Source organism: Lithobates pipiens, unplaced genomic scaffold, assembly GCF_037356315.1.
Source record: "Lithobates pipiens isolate NorthernLeopardFrog02 unplaced genomic scaffold, aLitPip1_a1.2 Scaffold_25, whole genome shotgun sequence".
Classification (NCBI taxonomy): domain Eukaryota; kingdom Metazoa; phylum Chordata; class Amphibia; order Anura; family Ranidae; genus Lithobates; species Lithobates pipiens.
Window position 1 is genome coordinate 66,447,592 of NW_027507787.1, and position 22,594 is coordinate 66,470,185.

A 22,594-nucleotide genomic window follows, 5' to 3' on the forward strand; every position below is an offset into this window, starting at 1 on the left:
GACCTGATCCTGACTCTGTTTGAACTCTGCTTGTCTGCCTTAATGTTACCGATCTTAGCCTAATCCCTGACTTCTTTCCTGCCTATTGCCTGAACCTGATCTGCTCACTAGATGCTGACCCAAACTATCTGGCCCTATCGTGTGTCTGATCCATATTTGCACCTGCTGTCTGATCTATCGTGTGTCTGATCCATATTTGCACCTGCTGTCCGTGTACTTCTCTGGCTTCAGCCCTGCCACCAGCATGTCCAATCCTGTGGTTCCTATGTTCCAGCTGCACATCAGTCAGTAAGAGACTTACCAGGCACTTATGCCACCTTGTGCTCTAGTGTTCCCTATTACCTTACCAGGGACTCTGGAGCCAAGGCTGTAAAATAGGCCTTCCTCTGCACTTCAGACTCCACCATCAGGTATATTAAACAATGGCTGAGAAGGATATGGGTTTTCTGGTAGATCATAGACTTAAAGAAATTGTAAAGCTTCGCTTTTTATTTTGCTCTGGGACATCCCACTAGTAATCACTGAGTCTCTGTGTTCCGTGATGCACAAGAAAGAAAATAGTATTTTTATAACAGCTTACCTGTAAAATCCTTTTCTTTTGAGGTACATCACGGGAAACAGAGGTCCCTCCCCTTTTCTAATACACTTATTTTGCTTTGCTACAAAACTGAGGTACCTCCAGTAGGGGGAGGGGTTATATGGGGGATTGAACTTCCTGTCTAGGGTGTGCCAGTGTCCAATCACCTAGTGATACCCTATAACCCACCCCTAACTACTGAGTCTCTGTATCCCGTGATGTACGAGAGAAATACTTGTATATTGCAATATTGACAATGAAGAATAATTTTACATTTGTATGCACTTACATGCCTTTACGCTCCTATACGCAAGGTCTTTACTTGCTTTTATTTTTTACTTTTTATTTTACTCTTCTATCTATTTGTCAACCAGATTCTGAGTATCAACATTAGTAAATTCCAAACTGATAAGAGGCGCGGAGAAGCTTAACTATGAGGAATAATTAGCTGAACTGAATTTATTCTCTCTTGAGAATAGGTGATTAAGGAGGGATATGTTCACCACGTATAAATACATAGGTGGTCCATATAGTGAACATGGTGGAGCGTTAATCACTTTAAGTTCATTACAGGGGACAAGGGGCTCTTTACGTCAGGAAAAGACAAGCATTGTAACCTCTATATACAGAAAGGCATCTTCACAATAAGAGCTATAAGAACTATGTAACTATGACATCTGGAAGTTCATTTTTATTGAAGATCAATACTAATAGTGCTAAACATCTAATTAAAGGCAGATGACCTTTTCAGTCTTGCTGAAAACTTAACTAGTTAATGTCCATCACTGCAAGGCAATTTTAGTTTTATAAAAACACGGGATGTTAAGGGTCCACGCACACCGGGCTTAAAAAAATGATGCTTCTGCTGGAGTTTTGCATTTTACCTGTAGAAGCAGCTCAAGGTTATCCTATGTGTCTATGCAAATTAGGACGTTTAGTTGAAGAAAAAAATGCTAAACACTCCTAAACGCTAGCATAAAAACGCTCCGTCTGAGCATTTTTTTCTGTCAAGAGAACTGCTGTTTTTTTAAGCCAGTGTGCAATGGACCCTTAAGCATTGTACATACAATCAGATTTTCATCAGGGAATTGTGTGATGACAGACTGATTGCTTAAAATCCAACTGTTAGTACACTCCTTCAGATAATTGTTGTCCAACTTTCTGCCAACAAATGTTGGATGGCAGGCTAATGAATTTTCAGCGGACAACGATCTGTTGTCAGATTTTCCTATCGTCCAAAGTACAAAGTACAAACACGCATGCTAGGAATCAATGCTCACCAAACATGACATTAGCAGAAGGTGCCCAAAGGGTGGTGCTCGAACTGAAATTCCACAAAGTACGTCACTACGTTCATGTTTGTTGGCCGACAATTGTGTACCGTTTGTATGCAAGACAAGTTCCTGGCACAAGCTCTTCGGACAAAAGTCTCACACTTTGCTGGCCAACAATCCTATCGTGTGTACAAGGTTTTAAAGTGTTCTATTTAAAAAGATTAGATTTTTACCTGATCGGGCGTTAATACGAAATTGAGGTGAGCCTTCCAAAGTATATATAATAGATTCTTGGCCATATTCTCTAGATCGATCCAAATCTGTTGCATTCAGCAGAAGTACGGTTGCGCCTGAAAGAAACATGTAAAGTTAAAAAAAAAATATATATATTAAGTACACTATGCTGTACTTTGTATAGTATTGTATAGTAGTTGCTATTAGAAGTGGATATGCACTAAATCACCTGCTATGATGTTTTCCAGCACAGTGATGATGTACGATGAGCGACTGAATGTGGGAGGATTGTCATTTTCATCCTGCAAAACAAAGCATATATACTAACTGTGAAGCATTAAAGACGAAGAATAATAGAAAATCCAGTGAACTGAATTCCACAACCCACAATACACCAATTTACTCAATGTGAATTTGTCAACCAAAAAGTTCTTTCTATGGTGGCATTTTTATCGCTTCATTATGCATGTCCTCACATTCTCCTGTGTAGTTCTCTCTCCTTTAACACAGTCAATTAGGTAAAGTTTTGCTGTTACTGTATATACAAGTCCATACTAAAACATTGCATGAGCACTGTACCATTTTCTGCTTGCACGTGTGTCAGACACCTTCTCATCGATACTCTATGCCTTCATTTGTTATATGCCCGTACACACGTTTGGACAGTTCGACGACAAAATCTGTTGGATTTTTTTTCCAACGGATTTTGGCCCAAACTTGTCTTGCATACACATGGTCATACAAAGTTGTCGGAAAATCCGATTGTTCAGAGCGAGGTGACATAAACTACATACAATGGGACTATAAAGAGAGCAGTAGCCAATAGCTTTTGCCTCGTAATTTATTCCAAGCATGCATGGCACTTTGTCCGTCGGAATGGTCTACATAACAGAATTTAAACGATTGGATTTTTTTGCCGGAAAATTTTAGATCCAGCTCTCAAACTTTGTGTGTCAGAAATTCCGACGGAAAAAGTCTGATGGAGCCCACACACGATTGGATTATCTGACAACACAATCCGATCGCACATTTTCTGTTGGAAAGTCCGACCGTGTGTACAGGGCAATAGAGTCACCATCCTATTTCTATGGGGGCTGCTCTAAACCTCATAAAGTCATCAAACATTCATCACAGTCACAAAGTGTAATTATTAATCGCCTATGTTCACTTCTATCTGGCAGTGACTCTTCTTTTTCAGTATGCTATAACCGTTGTCACACTATTTCACAAAACTAAGAAAGCAACAGCAGTTAGGTAAGGATAATTTCAGAGTCAGAGTCAGGCAAGGAAACTGAAAATGATAAAAGACAGAGTAAGGAGATTGAGGGCTAGTTGCTACTTGTTTTCTGTCTAACACAGTTCTGGTCAGTGAATAATTCAGTGTTAAAATATTTTCTTTAAAGTGACTGACCTGGAAACAGTTTGTGATTTATCTGAGCAACAAATATGAGAATTGTTTGAGTGATACAGCCACCATTAAATTATCCTCTTACCAATCAATCATTCCCGGATAATGGGAAAAAAGAGCACCACTGGGGATAATAATTACCAGTAGGTTTGCTACCTGTTGTACATGAGGACTAGAGATGTGCACAATGGACAATTGTTTCAGATTTGTTTATTAAGTTAATCATTTTGTTTAGCCACATTCGTTATGTTACAATGAATCATTTTTGGGAACTCATTTTGTATATTTAGATTTGTTTCGTATATACGTTAATCCAAATTGCTTTGTATTTTTGGAAGTTATTTCGGAAGATTGCCTATATTAGTTTCAAGGTGTTAATTTATTTTGGTAGATTAGTTATGCACTCTCGGTTGGATGGAGGTGGAACCATCAGAATCTCCGAATCATAACGTAATGAATGTAACAAAATACATTTTGGATTTATTTGTTATGTTATGATTCAGAGATTCTAATGGATCCATTTCCATCCAACCCAACCACATCAAGTAGGAATCCTCATATTTCACAATTATACCTTACTGTATTTTTTGCAATATATTTCCATTTTATATGTAGTGCATTGTTTTTATAATAGGGAAAAATGTTAATGCAACAAAAACAAAATGGAACCTGAATCAGTTCCGGTGATTGGGTATTTATGTTATTTTGGATCCGAATGAAACAAATACATTTTGTTGTGAATTGTGATTGGGAGATTTGGAGAACTCTGAATAATGACAATTTCATCCAAATTTTGATCCGTAATGAAACAAATGTCTAATAAGGACTCACAGCTCGCAAAACACTGCGGCCAGACAAAGGGGGTCGGCCACCTCAAAAGAGTATCAGGCTTTAAAAAAAAAAAAAAAATGGGGACTGGAGTCTATCCTAAAACTGCACAGTGGTGTACGTGCTCTGAAAACTTACACTGTTTAGGGGGCAATCCTCCTACTCATCCCCTACTGGTAAATGGCTATCCTCCTTTCTTTAAAAGCTTACACTGTCTTTGTGGTGTATAGCTTTTGATTTTGAACTCTTGGGTCTAGTGAAGTGAGCCAAATTGCACACGTCTGGTGTTTCCCAAAAAAAAAAAAAGGATTTTGTCACATAAATTTCCGAGTGGGAATATAAACCTAATCTAAAGAAAAGCTTTCCTTTCTACAAAATCCATAAATTAAACAACAAAGCAAAATGAAATGGAGGTAAAGCTAGGTACACACTACAGGCATACCCCACTTTTAAGTACACAATGGGATTTATTTGCTAAAGCTGGAAAGTGAAAAATCAGGCTCACTTCTGCATAGAAACCAATGAGATTCTAACCCCATCTTGTTCAATTAAGCGTTGGTAATAAAACCCGGAAGCTCATTGGTTTCTATGCAGAAGTGAGGCTGATTTTGCACTTTCCAGCTTTAGTAAATAAACCCCATTGTGTACTTAAAAGTGGGGTATGCCTGTATACAATTTTCTATCAATTTTTTTCCTTCAGATTTACCAAAACCATATAATATGAGGCCAAACCTTAAAGCTGGCCATAAATGGTCAAATAAAAAAAAAAAAAATGGGAAAATCTGATATTTTTTGTGTTTTGTGATCCATTGGTGCCATCATTGATTTTGAAATTCAACCAACTAAAGCTGGCCGTACACCTATAGATTATCTGCAGATGGTTAGATGGAAAAAGTGGGAGATTCCTCCATCCACACAGTTTAGCGAACATGGAGAAATCTGTTGCACTTTTTCCATCTAACCATAGAAAATCTGCAGATAATCTATAGGTGTATGGGCAGCTTAAGCCTTCAATTTCATCTTCTGCAGCGAAGAATTTTCGTGGCTATGAATCTTTTTTTCTTTGCGGGAATTTTTTTTTCTTGCACTCATGCGCATTTCTTTTTCTTTTACATTTCTCGCATGATTCTCCCATCATTGATTAGAAAATCGTTAGTTTTTCAATAAATTTCCAACATGCCAGATTACTCAAATTCGATAGCTGCATGAATATCGGCTGTTGCTGCAGCCCACTAATGGTGCAGAATTCGAACGAAAATTCTTAGCGAAGATTTTCGAAATTCAAACCATGTATGGCCTGCCTAAGCCCCTGTACACACGGTCGGAGATTTCCACAACCAAATCCGTCGGATTTTGTCCGTCAGATTTAGTCTGATGGATTGTGTCCAAAACTGTTGCATACACACGGTCGGACTCAGGCCGCGTACACACGGGCGGACTGTTCGCCCAACCTTGTTCGGCAAACAGTTTCATCAAACAGTCCGCTCAAAATTTGCATGAGCGGACTTGCCCACACACGAGCGGACTGTTTGACGAACAAGGTTGGGCAAACAGTTCGCTCAACTTTTGAAATAAACGGACTCGCCCACGTAAGGCGGAGGCAAGTCCGCCCATTTCGAGCGCGTGTACAGGTAGGCGGGGCCCGCGAAGGAGACGTCGCGGGCTCCGCCGCCTGGAATGGGCTTAAAGGGGAACCCCAACGCCGAAAAAAATCGGCGTGGGGGTTCCCCCCAAGTCCACACCAGACCCTTGTTCGAGCACGCTACCCGGCCGGCCAGGAAAGGGGGGCGAGCGAGCGCGCCCCCCCTCCTGAGCCGTACCAGGCCGCGTGCCCTCAACATGGGGGGGTGCCTTGGGGAAGGGGGGGGCCGCGCGGCCCCCCCACCCCAAAGCACCTTGTCCCCATGTTGATGAGGACAAGGGCCTCTTCCCGACAACCCTGGCCGTTGGTTGTCGGGGTCTGCGGGCGGGGGGCTTATCGGAATCCGGGAGCCCCCTTTAATAAGGGGGCCCCCGGATACCGGCCCCCCACCCTATGTGAATGAGTATGGGGTACAATGTACCCCTACCCATTCACCTGTGAAATAAAGTACAAATAAAAACACAACACAGGGGGAAAAAATATTTTATTGCACAGCCGGGGGTCTTCCGTCTTCGGGGGTCTTCTCGCCGGACTCCTCCGCTATGTGTGTGTAGCTCTTTTGCCAGCGGAGGAGTCCGGCTTTCTTCCTCCCCGCCGCCGGCCTCTTCTCCCGACTTCGGGGGTCTTGTCCCCCTCTTCGGTTCTTCTGCCGGGCCACCGCGCCTGGTCCGGTGGCCCGGTCTTCTGTCGCCGTCTTCCGCTCTTCTGTCGCCGCCTTCGGTTCTTCTGCCGGGCCACCGCGCCTTCTTGTAGCTCTTTTACAGGCGGTGGCCCGGTCTTCTGTCGCCGTCGCCGCCTTCCGTTCGTGTTCTTCTTCTTGTTCTTCTTGTTCTTCTCCTGGAGATGTTGACTCGACGAGCTCTCCGGCCGGAATGCCGGGGACGCGCTGTGCGGTCACTTATATAGTGACAATGGGGCGGGGTCACATGGTATATGTCACATGGGTTGGTCACATGGGTTGATGTCACATGGGGACTATGACATCGTAAGGGGGCGGGGTCACCATGTGACATCAACCCATGTGACATATACCATGTGACCCCGCCCCATTGTCACTATATAAGTCACAGCGCAGGGCGGCTCTGGCATTCCGGCCGGAGGGAGCGACGTGTCAACATCACCTGGAGAAGAACAAGAAGAACAAGAACGGAAGGCGGCGACGGCGACAGAAGACCGGGCCACCGCCTGTAAAAGAGCTACAAGAAGGCGCGGTGGCCCGGCAGAAGAACCGAAGGCGGCGACAGAAGAACGGAAGACGGCGACAGAAGACCGGGCCACCGGACCAGGCGCGGTGGCCCGGCAGAAGAACCGAAGAGGGGGACAAGACCCCCGAAGTCGGGAGAAGAGGCCGGCGGCGGGGAGGAAGAAAGCCGGACTCCTCCGCTGGCAAAAGAGCTACACACACATAGCGGAGGAGTCCGGCGAGAAGACCCCCGAAGACGGAAGACCCCCGGCTGTGCAATAAAATATTTTTTTCCCCTGTGTTGTGTTTTTATTTGTACTTTATTTCACAGGTGAATGGGTAGGGGTACATTGTACCCCATACTCATTCACATAGGGTGGGGGGCCGGTATCCGGGGGGCCCCCTTCTTAAAGGGAGCTCCCGGATTCCGATAAGCCCCCCGCCCGCAGACCCCGACAACCAACGGCCAGGGTTGTCGGGAAGAGGCCCTTGTCCTCATCAACATGGGGACAAGGTGCTTTGGGGTGGGGGGGGCCGCGCGGCCCCCCCTTCCCCAAGGCACCCCCCATGTTGAGGGCACGCGGCCTGGTACGGCTCAGGAGGGGGGGCGCGCTCGCTCGCCCCCTTTCCTGGCCGGCCGGGTAGCGTGCTCGGACAAGGGTCTGGTGTGGACTTGGGGGGAACCCCCACGCCGATTTTTTTCGGCGTTGGGGTTCCCCTTTAAGCCCATTCCAGGCGGCGAAGCCCGCGACGTCTCCTTCGCGGGCCCCGCCTACCTGTACACGCGCTCGAAATGGGCGGACTTTCCGAGCGGGAACAGTCCGCTCATTTCGAAAGTACAGCGGACAGGCCCACACACGGGCGGACTGTTCGCTCAAACACAGTTTCAGCGGACAGTTTTTCGGAATTTCCGAAAGACCTTGTCCGTCCAACTGTCCGCTGAAACTGTCCGCTGAAAGCCCACACACGAGCGGACTGTCCGCCCAAACACTGTTCAGCGGACAAGGTTGGGCGAACAGTCCGCCCGTGTGTACGCGGCCTAAGTTGTCGAAAAATCCGATCTTTCAGAACGTGATGACGTAATTTCGTTACGATGGGACTAGATTCAGGCTAGTAGCCAATAGTTTTGATGTAGGAATTTGATCTGAGCATGCGTAGCACTTGGTCCGATCAAAATTCTCTACACATGATCGGATTACATCCGACCAGCCCAGTTGGTCGGGAAATATTACCAACATGTTGGAAAATTGGGTCAGACGGAGATTCGGACAGAATACCACACACAGTCGGATTATCTGACGACACTGTCCGATAAGACGCATTCCGATGGATTCTCCGACCATGTGTACGCGGCATAAGAGTTTCAATTTGTATGCAATCAGGCAGGCCCTAGCACTACATGGTTTTGCTAAATCTACAGGAAACGAGACAACAAAAGTTGTACAGTGTGTATGGGGTCTAAGACTCCCCGAAAGCTTTGAAGGACAGATAGTCATGAATGTTCTTAAGAAAACAAAAATCCCTAAATTGCTGAAAAGCTCCTATAGGATTTAACATGCCACTGTAATTTGAAAAGTAGTTTGAAATATTTTCAAATCTGGAGATTTAATTAAAATATGATCTGGTAATCCTGCCAAAAGTTCTTGTTCAGGCACTTCCTGTTATAGGGTGACAATGCCCTGTCACTTTCTCCCACCCTGTCATAAACCTTCACAATGGAGACTACAAGTGGTCTTCCCAAACTGCATTGCCTTGCAAAACCATCTAATTTTCAACTTGCTCTCCATCTTTTTTGCTAATATTTTTCATTTGAAATTGTCTCCATGCCAAGATGATCCTTGAAGTTGACAGAGGAAATTTCATCACTCGTCTTAGGTTTCAGTCCCTATTAACTGTTAATCTAGCCAGTGTGTGTGTATTTATTATGGTGTGACAAACTGCATCCTCCAGCCGACAAAAAGACATCAGTGATAATCTGTTAGAGAGAAAAATGTGTCACTGATTTTCTATGCAAATAAATTAAAGATGCTAAACTGCAGTGATTAAAGACTGGAAATAAAGCGAAAAAAGGGGGTGTTTGAGTAGTTTTTCCAGATAAAAATAGTAATATGGTCTCTTTCACAGTCTTATTTTATTATGACAGATTAACCACTTAAGGACCGCCGCATGGCAATGTACGTCGGCACAATGGCACCGACAGGCACAAGCACGTACATGTACGTGCTCGCCTTCCAGCGGGTGGGGGGTCCGATCGGAGCCCCTCCCGCTGGATACGGCGGTCCGTTTAGCTTCAGGAGCGATCCGGGATGAGGGGATGGCCGTTGGTTTCTGGCCATCCCCTCTCGATCGCTCCTGGCGAATGAGAAGCTTCCCCCGCTGTGTATAGTAAACACAGGCATGGAGGAAGTGATTACATTCTCCTCGGGGCGGTCTTTTGGACCGGACTGCGAGGAGAACAGAGAAAGTAAGTGCACCAACGCTACACTGACATGTAGGTACACATAGGCACACAAATCCCCCCCAATCACCCCCCCGATCACCCCCTCCCAGTCAGTGTCACTGATTGCAGTGATCATTTATTTACTGATCACTGCATTTAGTGTCAGTTGTGACAGTAAAAACTGTCAGGGCAGTTAGTGTTAGGTCCAGGGTAGCCCCCTACCCCCCCCAATAAAGGTTTATCCCCCTGATTGCCCCTAGAGTTAACCCTTTCACTCCCTTTTGCCAGTGTCACTAAGCGATCATTTTTCTGATCGCTGCATTAGTGTCACTGGTGCCGCTAAGTAGCTAGTTATTTTTTTAGGTTCACCGCCAGGTTTTTATAGTGCTAGGTACCCCCATATACTTACCCAATAATGGTTTTAACCCCCTGATATCCCCTAGTTAACCCTTTCACCGGTGATCACCATATAAGTGCCACTGCTGATGCTGGTTAGCCAGTTAGTTATTTAGGTTCCCTGTCAGGTTTTTACATAGCGCCAGGGACCCCCATATACTACCTAATAAAGATTTTAACCCCCTGATTGCCCCTAGTTAACCCTTTCACCAGTGATCACCGCATAAGTGTTACGGGTGACTCTGGTTAGTTAGTTTGCTTTTTATAGCATCAGGGCACCCACCATTTATTACCCAATAAAGGTTTAACCCCCTGATCACCCAGCGGGTGATATCAACTAGGTTTTAGGGTCAGGGTCTGCGTCGCCCCAGGCAGTGCTAGGTTAGTGCCAGTACCGCTAACACCCACGCGCAAAGCATAAACCTCCCGTAGTAGTATAGAATCTGAAAAGATCAATATCTGATCCGATCAGATCAATACTAGCGTCCCCAGTAGTTTAGGGTTCCAAAAAAACGCATTGTTAGCGGGATAAGCCCAGATATGCGATTGCTACCAGTTTTTTTTGGTAGCGTTTTATATTCAAATCCGTACTTGGTTTTCGGGGTCCCGTACGTGGCTAGGCTCCCAAAATCCCCACATGTGGTATCCCCTTACTCGGGAGAAGCAGCAAAATTTATTTTGGGGTTCAATTTCACTTATGCCCATAGCATGTGTGAGCAATATATCATTTAGTGACAACTTTGTGCAAAAAAAATATAAAAATTTTAATATTCCTGCAACTTGTGGCAAAATATAAAATATTTTATGGACTCAACATGCCTCTCAGTAAATAGCTTGGGGTGTCTGCTTTCCAAAATGGAGTCATTTGGGGGGGGGGTTTGTGCTATTTTGGCATTCTATGGCCTTCGAAACTGTGATAGGTAGTGAGGAGTGAAATCAAAAATTTGCATCCTTAGAAATACTGAAGGCAGTGATTGGTTTTCGGGGTCCCGTACGCGGCTAGACTCCCAAAAAGTCCCACATATGTGGTATTCCCATATTCAGGAGAAGCAGTAGAATATATTTTGGGGTGCAATTCCACATATAACTATGGCATGTGTGAGCAATATATCATTTAGTGACAACTTTTTGTAAACTTTTTTTTTTTGTGTGTCATTATTCAATCACTTGGGACAAAAAAAAATATTCAATGGCCTTCAATTTCCTTGGGGTGTCTACTTTCCATAATGGGGTCATTTGGGGGGGGGGGGTTGTACTGCCCTGCCATTTTAGCACCTAAAGAAATGAGATAGGCAGTCATAAATTAAAAGCTGTGTAAATTCCAGAAAGTGTACTCTAGTTTGTAGACGCTATAACTTTTGCGCAAACCAATAAATATATGCTTATTGACATTTTTTTTACTAAAGACATGTGGCTGAATAAATTTTGCCCTAAATGTATGACTAAAATTGAGTTTATTTGATTTTTCTTATAACAAAAAGTAGAAAATATATTTTTTTCTCGAAATTTTCGGTCTTTTTCCATTTATATCGCAAAAAATAAAAATCGCAGAGGCAATCAAATACCATAAAAAGAAAGCTCTATTTGTGGGAAGAAAAGGACGCAAATTTCGTTTGGGTACAACATTGCATGACCGCACAATTACCAGTTAACCACTTGACCACTGGGCACTTAAACACCCTTAATAACCAGACCAATTTTCAGCTTTTGGTGCTCTCACATTTTGAATGACAATTACTCAGTCATGCAACACTGGACCTATATGAAATTTGTGTCCTTTTTTTTACACAAATAGAGCTTTCTTTTGGTGGTATTTAATCACCTCTCAGTTTTTTATTTTTTGTGCTATAAAAGAAAAAAGACCGAAAATTCTGCGAAAAAATGAATTTTTCTTCGTTTCTGTTATAAAATTTAGCAGATTAGTAATTTTTTCTTCATAAATTTTGGCCAAAATTTATACTACTACATATCTTTAGGAAAAATAAGTACAAATTGGTGGATATTATTTGGTCTTTGTGAAAGTTATAGAGTCCACAAGCTATGGTGCCAATATCTGAAAATTGATCACACCTGAAGGACTGACGGCCTATTTCAATTCTTGAGACCCTAACATGCCAGAAAAGTATAAATACCCCCCAAATGACCCCTTTTTGGAAAGAAGACATTCCAATGTATTTAGTAAGAGGCATGATGAGTTTTTTGAAGTTGTCATTTTTTCCCACAATTCTTTGCAATATCAAGATTTTTTTTCCTTTTTTTTTTTTTTTCTCCACAAAATTGTCATATTATCAGGTTATTTCTCACACACAGCATATGCATACCACAAATTACACCCCAAAACACATTCTGCTATTACTCCCGAGTACGGCGATACCACATGTGTGAGACTTTTACACAGTGTGGCCACATACAGAGGCCCAAAATGCAGGGAGCGCCATCAGGCGTTCTGGAGCACCCAGGACAATTCTGACATTTCTCTCCTACATGTAAAAATCCTCATTTATTTGCTAGAAAATTACAGAGAACCCCAAAACATTATATTTTTTTTTTAGCAAAGACCCTGGAGAACACAATGGTGGTCGTTGACATTTTTTATCTCACACGGTATTTACGCAGCAATTTTTCGAACGCGTTTTTTTGGGGGAAAAAAAATGTTTTGTGCTTAAAAAAAAACAAAAAAAAAACAGTAAAGTTAGCCCAATTTTTGCATGAAGTGAAAGATTAAGTTATTCTGAGTAAATAGATATCGAACATGTCACTCTTTAAAATTGCACATGCTCGTGGAATGGCGCCAAACGTCGCTACTTAAAAAATCCCCATAGGCGACGCTTTAAATTTTTTTTACTGGTTACATGTTTTGAGTTGCAGAGGAGGTCTAGGGCTAGAATTATTGCTCTCGCTCTAACGTTTGCGGAGATACCTCACATGTGTGGTTTGAACACCGTTTTCATATGAGGGCGGGGCTTACATATGCGTTCGCTTCTGCATGCGAGCACATGGGGACAGGGGCACTTTAAATTTTTTTTTTTTTTTATTGTTCATTTTACTTTATTTTTTAGTTTGACATTTTTTTCCCCAAAAATAAATTTTTGATCACTTTTATTCCTATTACAAGGAATGTAAACATCCCTTGTAATAGGAATATGGGGTGACAGGTCCTCTTTACAGTGAAATCTGGGGGTCAATATCACCCCACATCTCACCTCTAGGCTGGGAAGCCTGAAATAAAAAAAAAAAAAAAAAAAAAAAGATTCTGGCTTTGATCGTACTGGCGAGTTGGTAGAAGCACCGGAGGGCGGTGAGGGGTGGGGGGGCGTCTATGGCTGGGTATTGCAGGGTATCACCGAGCATGGCTGGGTATCTCCGAGTATGGCTGGGTATGGCAATTTATGGCAATTTATGGCAGGGTATTGCGGGGTATTGCAGAGTATTGGGGGTACTGCAGAGTAATGGCAGGGTACTGCAGAGTAATGGCAGGGTACTGCAGAGTAATGGCAGGGTACTGCAGAGTAATGGGGGGTACTGCAGAGTAATGGGGGGTACTGCAGAGTAATGGCAGGGTATTGCAGAGTAATGGGGGTACTGCAGAGTAATGGCAGGGTATTGCAGAGTATTGGCAGGAAATTGAAGGGGTTAAATTCGGTGAGCAGCGATGTGGGCACTGCAGATGCAGCCCACAGCGATGCTAACACCGATCTCTTTCCCCTCCGCTGTACCGATCGGTACAGAGAGGGGGCGGGAGGAACCGGCATCATAACATGACGCCGGTTTGTTTACAAGTGATCACTCCGTTATTTGACGGAGCGATCACGTGGTAAACGGCCACGACGAGCGGCCGTTTACCATGATCCGTGATGCGCCGGGTCCACTGGACCCAGCGGTCACGGATGATCTCAAGTGCGCGCCCCAGGGGCCTCTCAGAGTTAAACAACCGCCCTGAAGCCGTTAATCGGCAATGGGCGGTTGTTAAGTGGTTAAAGCAGTGCAGTGCGAAATTGTAAAAAGACCTCTGGTCCTTAGGCTGACAATTGGTCCAGGGCTGAAGTGGTTAAGGACTTGTACCGACAAGCTTCATGTAGATGTGCTAATCCTGTGAATCATTAATGTGAGGGTACAGCAATCCAAGATTAGAACTGAAAATTGAGTTCCATCCAAAAGTGTAACTCCTGCTCTTTGTACTCCTTTCCCTCACAGGTGCCACAGGGGGCACCTTTCGAGGGAGGACAGGATATCTGTCTTTCACAGGTATCCTGTTCCCACTTCTGGGGGGGCTGCAGTACAGATATTCCCGGAGAGGAGGGAAAGTTTGGGGATGCTCCTGCAGACCCACCTGGAGACTAACTGGCACTGGGTAAGGACCTTGGTTACTCAATCTCCTATCTGGATAGGCAAAATATGCACCCCTTCTGAAAATCCACAATCAGCAGCCTCGATTGTTTAACCACTTTCAGACCGGACCAATTTGCTGGTCAAAGACCAGACCACTTTTTGCGATTCGGCACTGCGTCGCTTTAACTGACAATTGCGCGGTCGTGCGACGTGGCTCCCAAACAAAATTGACGTCCTTTTTTTCCCACAAATAGAGCTTTCTTTTGGTGGTATTTGATCACCCCTGCGGTTTTTATTTTTTGCGCTATAAACAAAAATAGAGCGACAATTTTGAAAAAAACGCATTATTTTTAACTTTTTGTTATAATAAATATCCCCCAAAAATATATAAAAAAACATTTTTTTCCCTCAATTTAGGCCGATACGTATTCTTCTACATATTTTTGGTAAAAAAAAATCGCAATAAGCGATTATTGATTGGTTTGCGCAAAAGTTATAGCGTTTACAAAATAGGGATAGTTTTATAGCATTTTTATTAATAATTTTTTATTTTATTTTTTTACTAGTAATGGCGGCGATCTGCGATTTTTATTGTGACTGCTACATTGTCAGGGACCCATCGGACATTTTTGACACATTTTTGGGACCATTGTCATTTATACAGAAATCACTGCTATATAAATGCAGTGATTCCTGTGTAAATGACACTGGCAGTGAAAGGGTTAACCAGTGGGTGGCAGTGTAGGGGTTAAGTGTTCCTAGGGGTGTGTTACTAACTGTGGGGGGGTTGGGATTTCATTTAGTGTACACTGATCTCTGCTCCAATCACATGGAGCAGAGATCAGCGTCACTAGTTGCTAGGCAGAATGGAAAAATTTTGTTTATACAGCATTTCCTCCATTCGGCCGCTCCGTGAGACGATCGCGGGGATGCCCGCGGCGATCGAGTCCGCGGGTCCCGCGACCGGACTCACGGGGGTCCCGACCAGCGCGGGAGCGTGCCGGCGGCGGCGCGCTCCCGATGGCAGGGCGGCATCGAATATTGGACGTACATGTACACCAATATGCCTGCCCGTGCCATTCTGTCGACGTACATCGTCGTTGTGCGCTGGTCGGGAAGTGGTTAAAGAAGCAGTCCTCAAGTACCCCACTATATGCATATCTTGTATTATTGTGGGGATTGTGGTGGATGTGTATACAAGCCTTACTGTTCATAGTTCAAATTTGGGAAATCAAGCACCTTGATGTAGCTAATGATCATTCCTCATATAAACAAGAACATTTAAAGAGTAAATCCACTTTTGTTGAGAAAAAAAAATAAAAATCCCTCTGGGTGAGCTATGTGCACAGATTTTAACAAACGTTGTTGCAGATTCCTACCTTTTGTTATTTTGTAGAAATCCCTGTGTATTTATGCCTATGTGTAAAGTGAATCTAATGGGAGTGGTTTCATAATTATCAATCAGCTGCTGCACTTGCAGGGCTCTAATGAGGAAAATTGCAGCGTCTGCATCCCTTTTAGGCGTGACTTTCAATTGTGAGTATCCCGTCAAAAAATACATTTCTTGTTGCAGGGGAGCCCTGATATCTGACTTGTACCTTAGTGCATATTGCTGGGAAAATCAGTGAGTCAATCACACAAGCAGGAAATGATATTTCCTGTGTACAGAACACCTCCAGGTAGCCATATTGCATTTTACAGAAAATTACAAAGCTGCAGATTGAAAAGGAAAGGTATTTTAAATAACATTCAATTACAATATGACTTGAGTGGCAATTGTATACACTATATTATTTATTTTCGTTCCTCACAAAAGTGGAGTTACCCTTTAAAGGTGAAGCTGCATAACAGAAAGCTATTTTGCTGTAGCCAGTGGGACCTGAAGTTTAGAAAATGTTTAAAGCCCTGAGAGAAACTAAGGAAGATTCCGATTATGATTCAGCTCTGCAAAGGGTGCGTGAGCCAAAGAAGCATATTCCTCTTTATAGGGATATGTTTGGGCAAGCTTATCAAGAAGCTCAGGAAACAATTATGTGACCAGGTTAAAATGTCCAGCAATGTTTTGTGATTTAGACAAGCTAAACAATAAAATAATTTGAGATTACATTTCTAAAAAAAATTCATATTCGTTATTGAGAAATGAACAGATTAAGAACACATGGAGAGGTTCGGGGTGAAAACATCTGCCTATCCACTACCTACTCTTGGATCGATCCCCAACCGGGTTCCAGTTCCATCCAGCCTTGTGCAGCATTGGAATCCCAGGCTTCAGCTGATAAAAGCTCGGTTGACTCGCTACTGTTGATATGCAAGTCCACTATGTCTGGTAAGAGTATACATCTACACTTTCTTGGTGGAAGATTCACTACTTTCTCAACGACCAGTGATACTCAATTTCACTATTCCAAGTGTCTCTGTAAAGAGTGGATCCCAAGTCCTTTGCATTTGTGGATATTTGCTCAAATGAGCTCACTATAGTGGTGATTTCACGTTTCATGGGTTCAGCCACTAGAATTTATTATTATTTATCTCTTTGTATATATCATTTTTTTTCCTGCATACATCAGCATTTTATGTTTTTAATACACTTTATAGTATTTGAACTCTATGGCAATCAATAAAATCCAAGTATGTCCAACCTACTCTTTTGCTAACCACGTGCCTCACTCAAAGTCCCACCCCCTTGTTCTCTCCCCTTCTTGACTATGACAGGGATGGAAATGTATGACCCTACCAGGCCATAATTTCACTCAAAGTCCCAAGGGATGGAAGAATTGACCTTGCCATGTCATGTCTTCACTCAAAGTCCCTAAAAAAAAATTATCTTCAATTTATAGTATGTTGTATTTTTAATGGTTTTTAGCACTACACTGTTTCCATATATTCTTTTGACTTTGGTTTCCCAAATATCTATATACATTAAAGGACACACTATGCAGACGCCATATTAAAATGGCTTTAGTTTAAAGTGGTTGTAAACCCTTACAAACCACTTTGACCTACAGGTAAGCCTATATTAAGGCTTACCTGTAGGTCCAAAAAATATCTCCTAAACCTACACGGTTTAGGAGATATTTACCCGAAGACAGCCACCACTGTCTACGGTGCATGCGCTGTAGACAGTGGCGCGCAGGCGCACTGGGCAGGCCGCAGATCGCGGCGATATGCCGCGAATGTCGGCTCCCGTGCACATGCGCGGGAGTGACATCATCGCGGCTCCGGTGAATCACAGCGCTGGAGCAGCTTCGTTCTCAGGTAAGTTATTCATAATGAGCTAGTATGCTATGCATACTAGCTCATTATGCCTTTGCCTTACATGGTGTGTTTTTTTTTTAGCCTTTACTTCCTCTTTAAAGCATTTGATGGGCAGTAATTAGGTAGTCTGTATTGTCCATCAACTGTCTATCATCAATGACCACCAAGGTAACCTTACCATGACATACTGTAAAAGCTAAGCTCCAAGCCTACATTCAATCTTGCATAGACTCCACTCCTGTACTAAAAAAAAAAAAAAAGTTTAGTCCGATTTCACTGAAAATTTTGAGCTTCTTGCAGTGCAATATAAGCTGCAGCAAGTCTGATAGAGTCTGCCTCATGTCCTGGCTGGAGGATGTAAATCGTCTAGCCATTTCCTGCCCAGACTTACTGTCCCTGGCTCACCTGCATTCATTGGATTTCAGTTCTTTCAAATATGGAGGCTCGGCATTACATGTAGGCATCACCTAGGGTGCTCTGCATGCAAGTGCAGCCTGCTTAAAAATGCCCACTCTTCCAGACTGGCAAACCTCCCACCAATGATATTTGCAGAACTCCTGCCAAGAATCAGCTTACTGCTTACATCAGGGCTGAGATCTATTGAGAGGAGTACTAAGGCTCAGTGCTGTGAAGCATTTAGGAGACTATGCACAGCACCCTGCCGGTCCATTCCACCATCCATGATCTGCCTGCATTGTATATTGAAGTGTAGAAACCCAGTGATTATATAATGGGGTGTAAAATAAGATATGTAATGAAAAGGGAAAGGCTTCATTTAAAAATTGAATTTGCATTTTAATGAAGGGAGGAGGAAAAAGGCACAGTCACAGTCAGAATATAAGAAGATGAAACTTCAATTTTAAGCTTCCCCCCCCCCCCCCCCCCCCCAATACTAACTGAAAGCTAATCCAAAGTAGCACTATCATTCTAACAAACTTGTGTTGGGTTGTCAAATGTTTTGAGAACGGGTTTTGCACGGGTCTGCAATGTTACTGCAACTATGCAACTATACAAATAGCTGTTGGGAGTAATTTCTGAGTTTAGTCCACTAAGTAAGTAAGTAAATCACCAAATAATTTGGGATGATGTACAGTATATCTGTACATATCTTGTGCATGTGCAGTCATTGTGAGCCTATAGGAAATGGTAGAGACCAATAGAGTGTATGCACATGTTCAAGTTGCCAGCTGACCGCCTATGGGATGTGGCACAGCTCTGCTGCAGTTTTGCTGGATTTTGCCCATGTGCCATGACATGCCAGACCTGCATTTAGTCTGTGCAGGAGCAGGATTTCATGTCAAGATGGTAGAAAATTGGCAAAGAACACTCTTGACTGGCAGGAAGACCTCGCTGGACCCCAATTACTAATAAGAATTTATGAAATTTTACAGGGATAATTATGAGGGATTAGAAATGTAATTGTTGCTAGGCAGGGTGAGGTTTTTTCTAATAATGGCAAATATCACAGACTGGTGAATGGCAAGGACGGTTTTTATTTTTATTTATTTTCAATACTATTATGTTTTGGAGCCTTGAGAAGCTGCAGAGCCTTTCCAACTGCATGCCAGGCTATTTCAAGTACATTTTGTAGTATGTACTTCAACTACTTCAGCTTCGGAAGATTTTACCCCCTTTATGACCAGGTTGTTTTTATTTCGATGGGGAACTGTGCTATTTTTAACTGTCAATTGTCCAGTCATGCAACGCTGTACCCAAATAAAATTTAAATATTTTTTTCCCCATAAATAGAGCTTTATTTTGGTGGCATTTGATCACTTCTGCATTTTTTATTTTTTGCACTATAAACAATAAACCTGACATTTTTGTAAAAATAAATAAAAACTTTTTTTACTTTAATCCTAAGTGTATATTGATTGGTTTGTGCAAAAGTTATAGCATCTACAAACTATGGGATATATACTGGAATTTGTATTGATTTGATTGTTATACTAGTAATGGCGGTGATCAACGACTAATAGCTGGACTGCAATATTACAGGAGACAGTTGGAAACTAACTGATACTTTTTACTCTTTTTGGAAACCAATGACACTAATACAGTAATCGGTGCTAAAAATATGCACTGTCACTGTACTAATGACACCTGCTGGGAAGGGGTTAAACATCAGGGGTGATCAAAGGGTTAACTGTGTGTCTAGCCAGTTTTTACTGTACTATGTACAGCCTGCCACTGAATATCTGCGCCAGGTCACATATATGTGCGTGATCTGCGTTTTTTTCCAGGTAGGGTGCGTGCACGTGTTACCCCGGCTGTACTGCCATTCACAGCAGCACAAGCTGATCAGCTGGTCCGGGCAAATAATTTATGGCTGGCAGCCGCTGATCAGATGAGTGAATGACAGAAGATAATTCTGTGGTGGTAAACAACACAGAGCTCTCTTATGTCAGCAGTGATGTGTCGTCTTTTTTTTTTTTCCTCCCTGCAAAGCAGGGTGTAAAAGTGGCACATCGCTGAGTGAAAACATTACAGAGCAAACATTGTTAGGCACACAAATAACCCTTTGATTGCCCCTAAATGTTCCTCTTCCCAATCAGTGTCATTGGTATAGCGACAGTGTATATTATTAGCACTAATTACTGTTTTTTTTTTTTGTCACTGGTGATTTCAGTGGCACCTAGTCAGTTCCCCCACCTCGTCAGTGTCAGACTTCTGCAGCACTATCACAGACCCACTAACAGTCGCTGATCACTGCCATTAGTAGTATATAAACTTTAAAAAAATCCAGTATATACACATACCCTTATTTGTAGGCACTATAACTTTCATGCAAACCAATTAATATACGCTTATTAGAATTTTTTTTACAGAAGACATGTAGCAGAATACATTTTGGCCTAAATTTATAGCGAAATTCGATTTTTTTTAAACGTGTATAATTCCGCATTAGAGTATCAAAAAACAGAAAAAGATGAAAAGCTGCTAGCACAGGTTCACGGACACAAAAAACAATAACAATATGAAACAATGAAAACAATATTCAATACCATGTGTGTAAAAGAACAAACTATTTTCCAAAACACGTTAAAAAAACACCCCAAAAAACAACATCTTTGCAATACAGAGTAAAAATACATAAATATCAAATAAAAGTTTAAAATCATCATACAAATATATATTTGGACTTAAATAATTATTATTTCCGTGCAAAAACATGGTGTGGGCTATCTAGGGGGAGGTTCTGACAATCACAGACTGTTTTACGTCCCTGCAGCCAATGGGGTTTATTTACTAAAACTGGAGAGTGCAAAATCAGGCTCACTTCTGCATAGAATTTAATCAGGTTTTAATGCCAAAGCTGAGATTAGAAGCTATTTGGTTTCTATGCAGAAGTGAGCCTAGTTTTGCACTCTCCAGCTTTAGTAAGTAAACCCCTATGTCTATTGTTTGTATGTGCTTAGAATTACAGGAAGGTGATGTCTCCATTAATCAACATGTAATATTCAATCCCAATTGTGTGTAGCTGTTTAGTGGGCATGGAAGAGGGGGGGGGGAGTGGGCGGACTTTTAGTCTGTATACACCCACATGTGTGACTCTATAGTCACATGGGCTACACAGATGTGGCAATGGCTGGTCTATGCAGGCCGCAGGCCAACCAGGCTGCAGCAGGTACACAGACAAGGAGGGAGGGACAGTGAACAGCAGGATCAATCAGTTTTTTTTTTGGGCAGAACATAAACAAAAGAATCCTATAATGACTGAGTGAGAATGAACAGCATGTACTTGTGGACAGTTTTTAATGATGTGGGTCTAATGACACTTTAACCGCTTCCCGACCGCCTCACGCAGATATACTGCGGCAGAAGGGCACATACAGGCAGATTAATGTACCTGTGCATTGCCCTTTAAGAGGCGGCTCGCAGGTGCGTGCCTGCTGGGAGCTCCGTGAGTGTGATCGCGGGTCCCGCAGACTTGATGTCCGTGGGGATACCCACGATAGTCTCGGAGAGGATGATCGGGGAAATGCTGATGTAAACAAGCATTTCCCCGTTCTGCCTAATGACACTGACACTGATCACAGCTCCCTGTAATCGGGAGCGGTGATCAGTGTCGTGTCACACACAGCCCCTCCCCCCCACAGTTAGAATCACACTTCAAGTGGAAGTAAACCCATCGATTTAAACAGTTAAAAAAAAAAAAAAAAAAAAAGGCATGCCAGGAATCCTAACTGCACATTGGCTGTGCTCTCAGCCAAACGCTCAAACCATCCAATGGCTGGTGTCATAACGAATCACATGTGCAGCACCATAGCAGTTGAAGATTAAACAGAGGCAAAGATGGCAGCTTCCTTGGCTGAAAACGATAGGGGAGTTTACTTCCACTTTAACCCCCTACAGCGCCACCTGGTGGTTAACCCCTTCACTGCCAGTCACATTTACACAGTAATCAATGCACTTTTAATTGCACTGATCGCTGTATAAATGTGAATGGTCCCAAAATATCGCCAAAATTGTCCGATGTGTCGGCCATAATGTCCCGATAAAAATTGCTGGTCGCCGCCATTACTAGTAAAAAAAATAAAAATAAAAAAATGCCATAAAACTATCCCCTATTTTGTAGATGCTATAACTTTTACACACACCAATCAATAAATGCTTATTGCGATTTTTTTTTTACCAAAAATATGTAGAAGAATATGTATCGGCCTAAACTAAGGAAAACAAATTATAGTAAAAAGTAAAAAATAATGCGTTTTTTTCAAATTGTCACTTTTTTTTGTTTATAGTGCAAAAAATAAAAACTGCAGAGGAGATAAAATACCACCAAAAGGAAAGCTCTATTTTTTGGGAAAAAAGGATGTCAATTTTGTTTGGGAGACACATTGCACGACCACGCAATTGTCAGTTAAAGTGCCGAATCACAAAAAGTACTCTGGTCTTTGGCCCACCAAATGGTCCGGGGCTTAAGTGGTTAAGCACTATTGCATGAAGGCAGCCGCATGCCCTCCTATGCCTGAAAGTCATACTCTGTGAGCAAAAGAGTTGGGAGGCAGCAATGAAGCACGATGG

General features: G+C 42.7%; 1 protein-coding gene across 2 annotated transcripts in view; it reads right to left on the reverse strand.

Annotated features, from left to right (window-relative positions):
• The window catches only part of CDH23 (cadherin related 23), a 1,769,196-nt gene that overhangs the window by 597,709 nt on the left and 1,148,893 nt on the right, over window positions 1-22,594 (reverse strand). For both annotated transcript variants that reach the window (XM_077454574.1, XM_077454575.1), the window contains exons 18-19: window positions 2,315-2,387; window positions 2,085-2,201 (exon numbers count right to left, since the gene is read on the reverse strand). In XM_077454574.1, coding sequence (XP_077310700.1) covers window positions 2,085-2,201; window positions 2,315-2,387 — 190 coding nt within the window. The remainder of the gene's footprint in view (window positions 1-2,084; window positions 2,202-2,314; window positions 2,388-22,594) is intronic.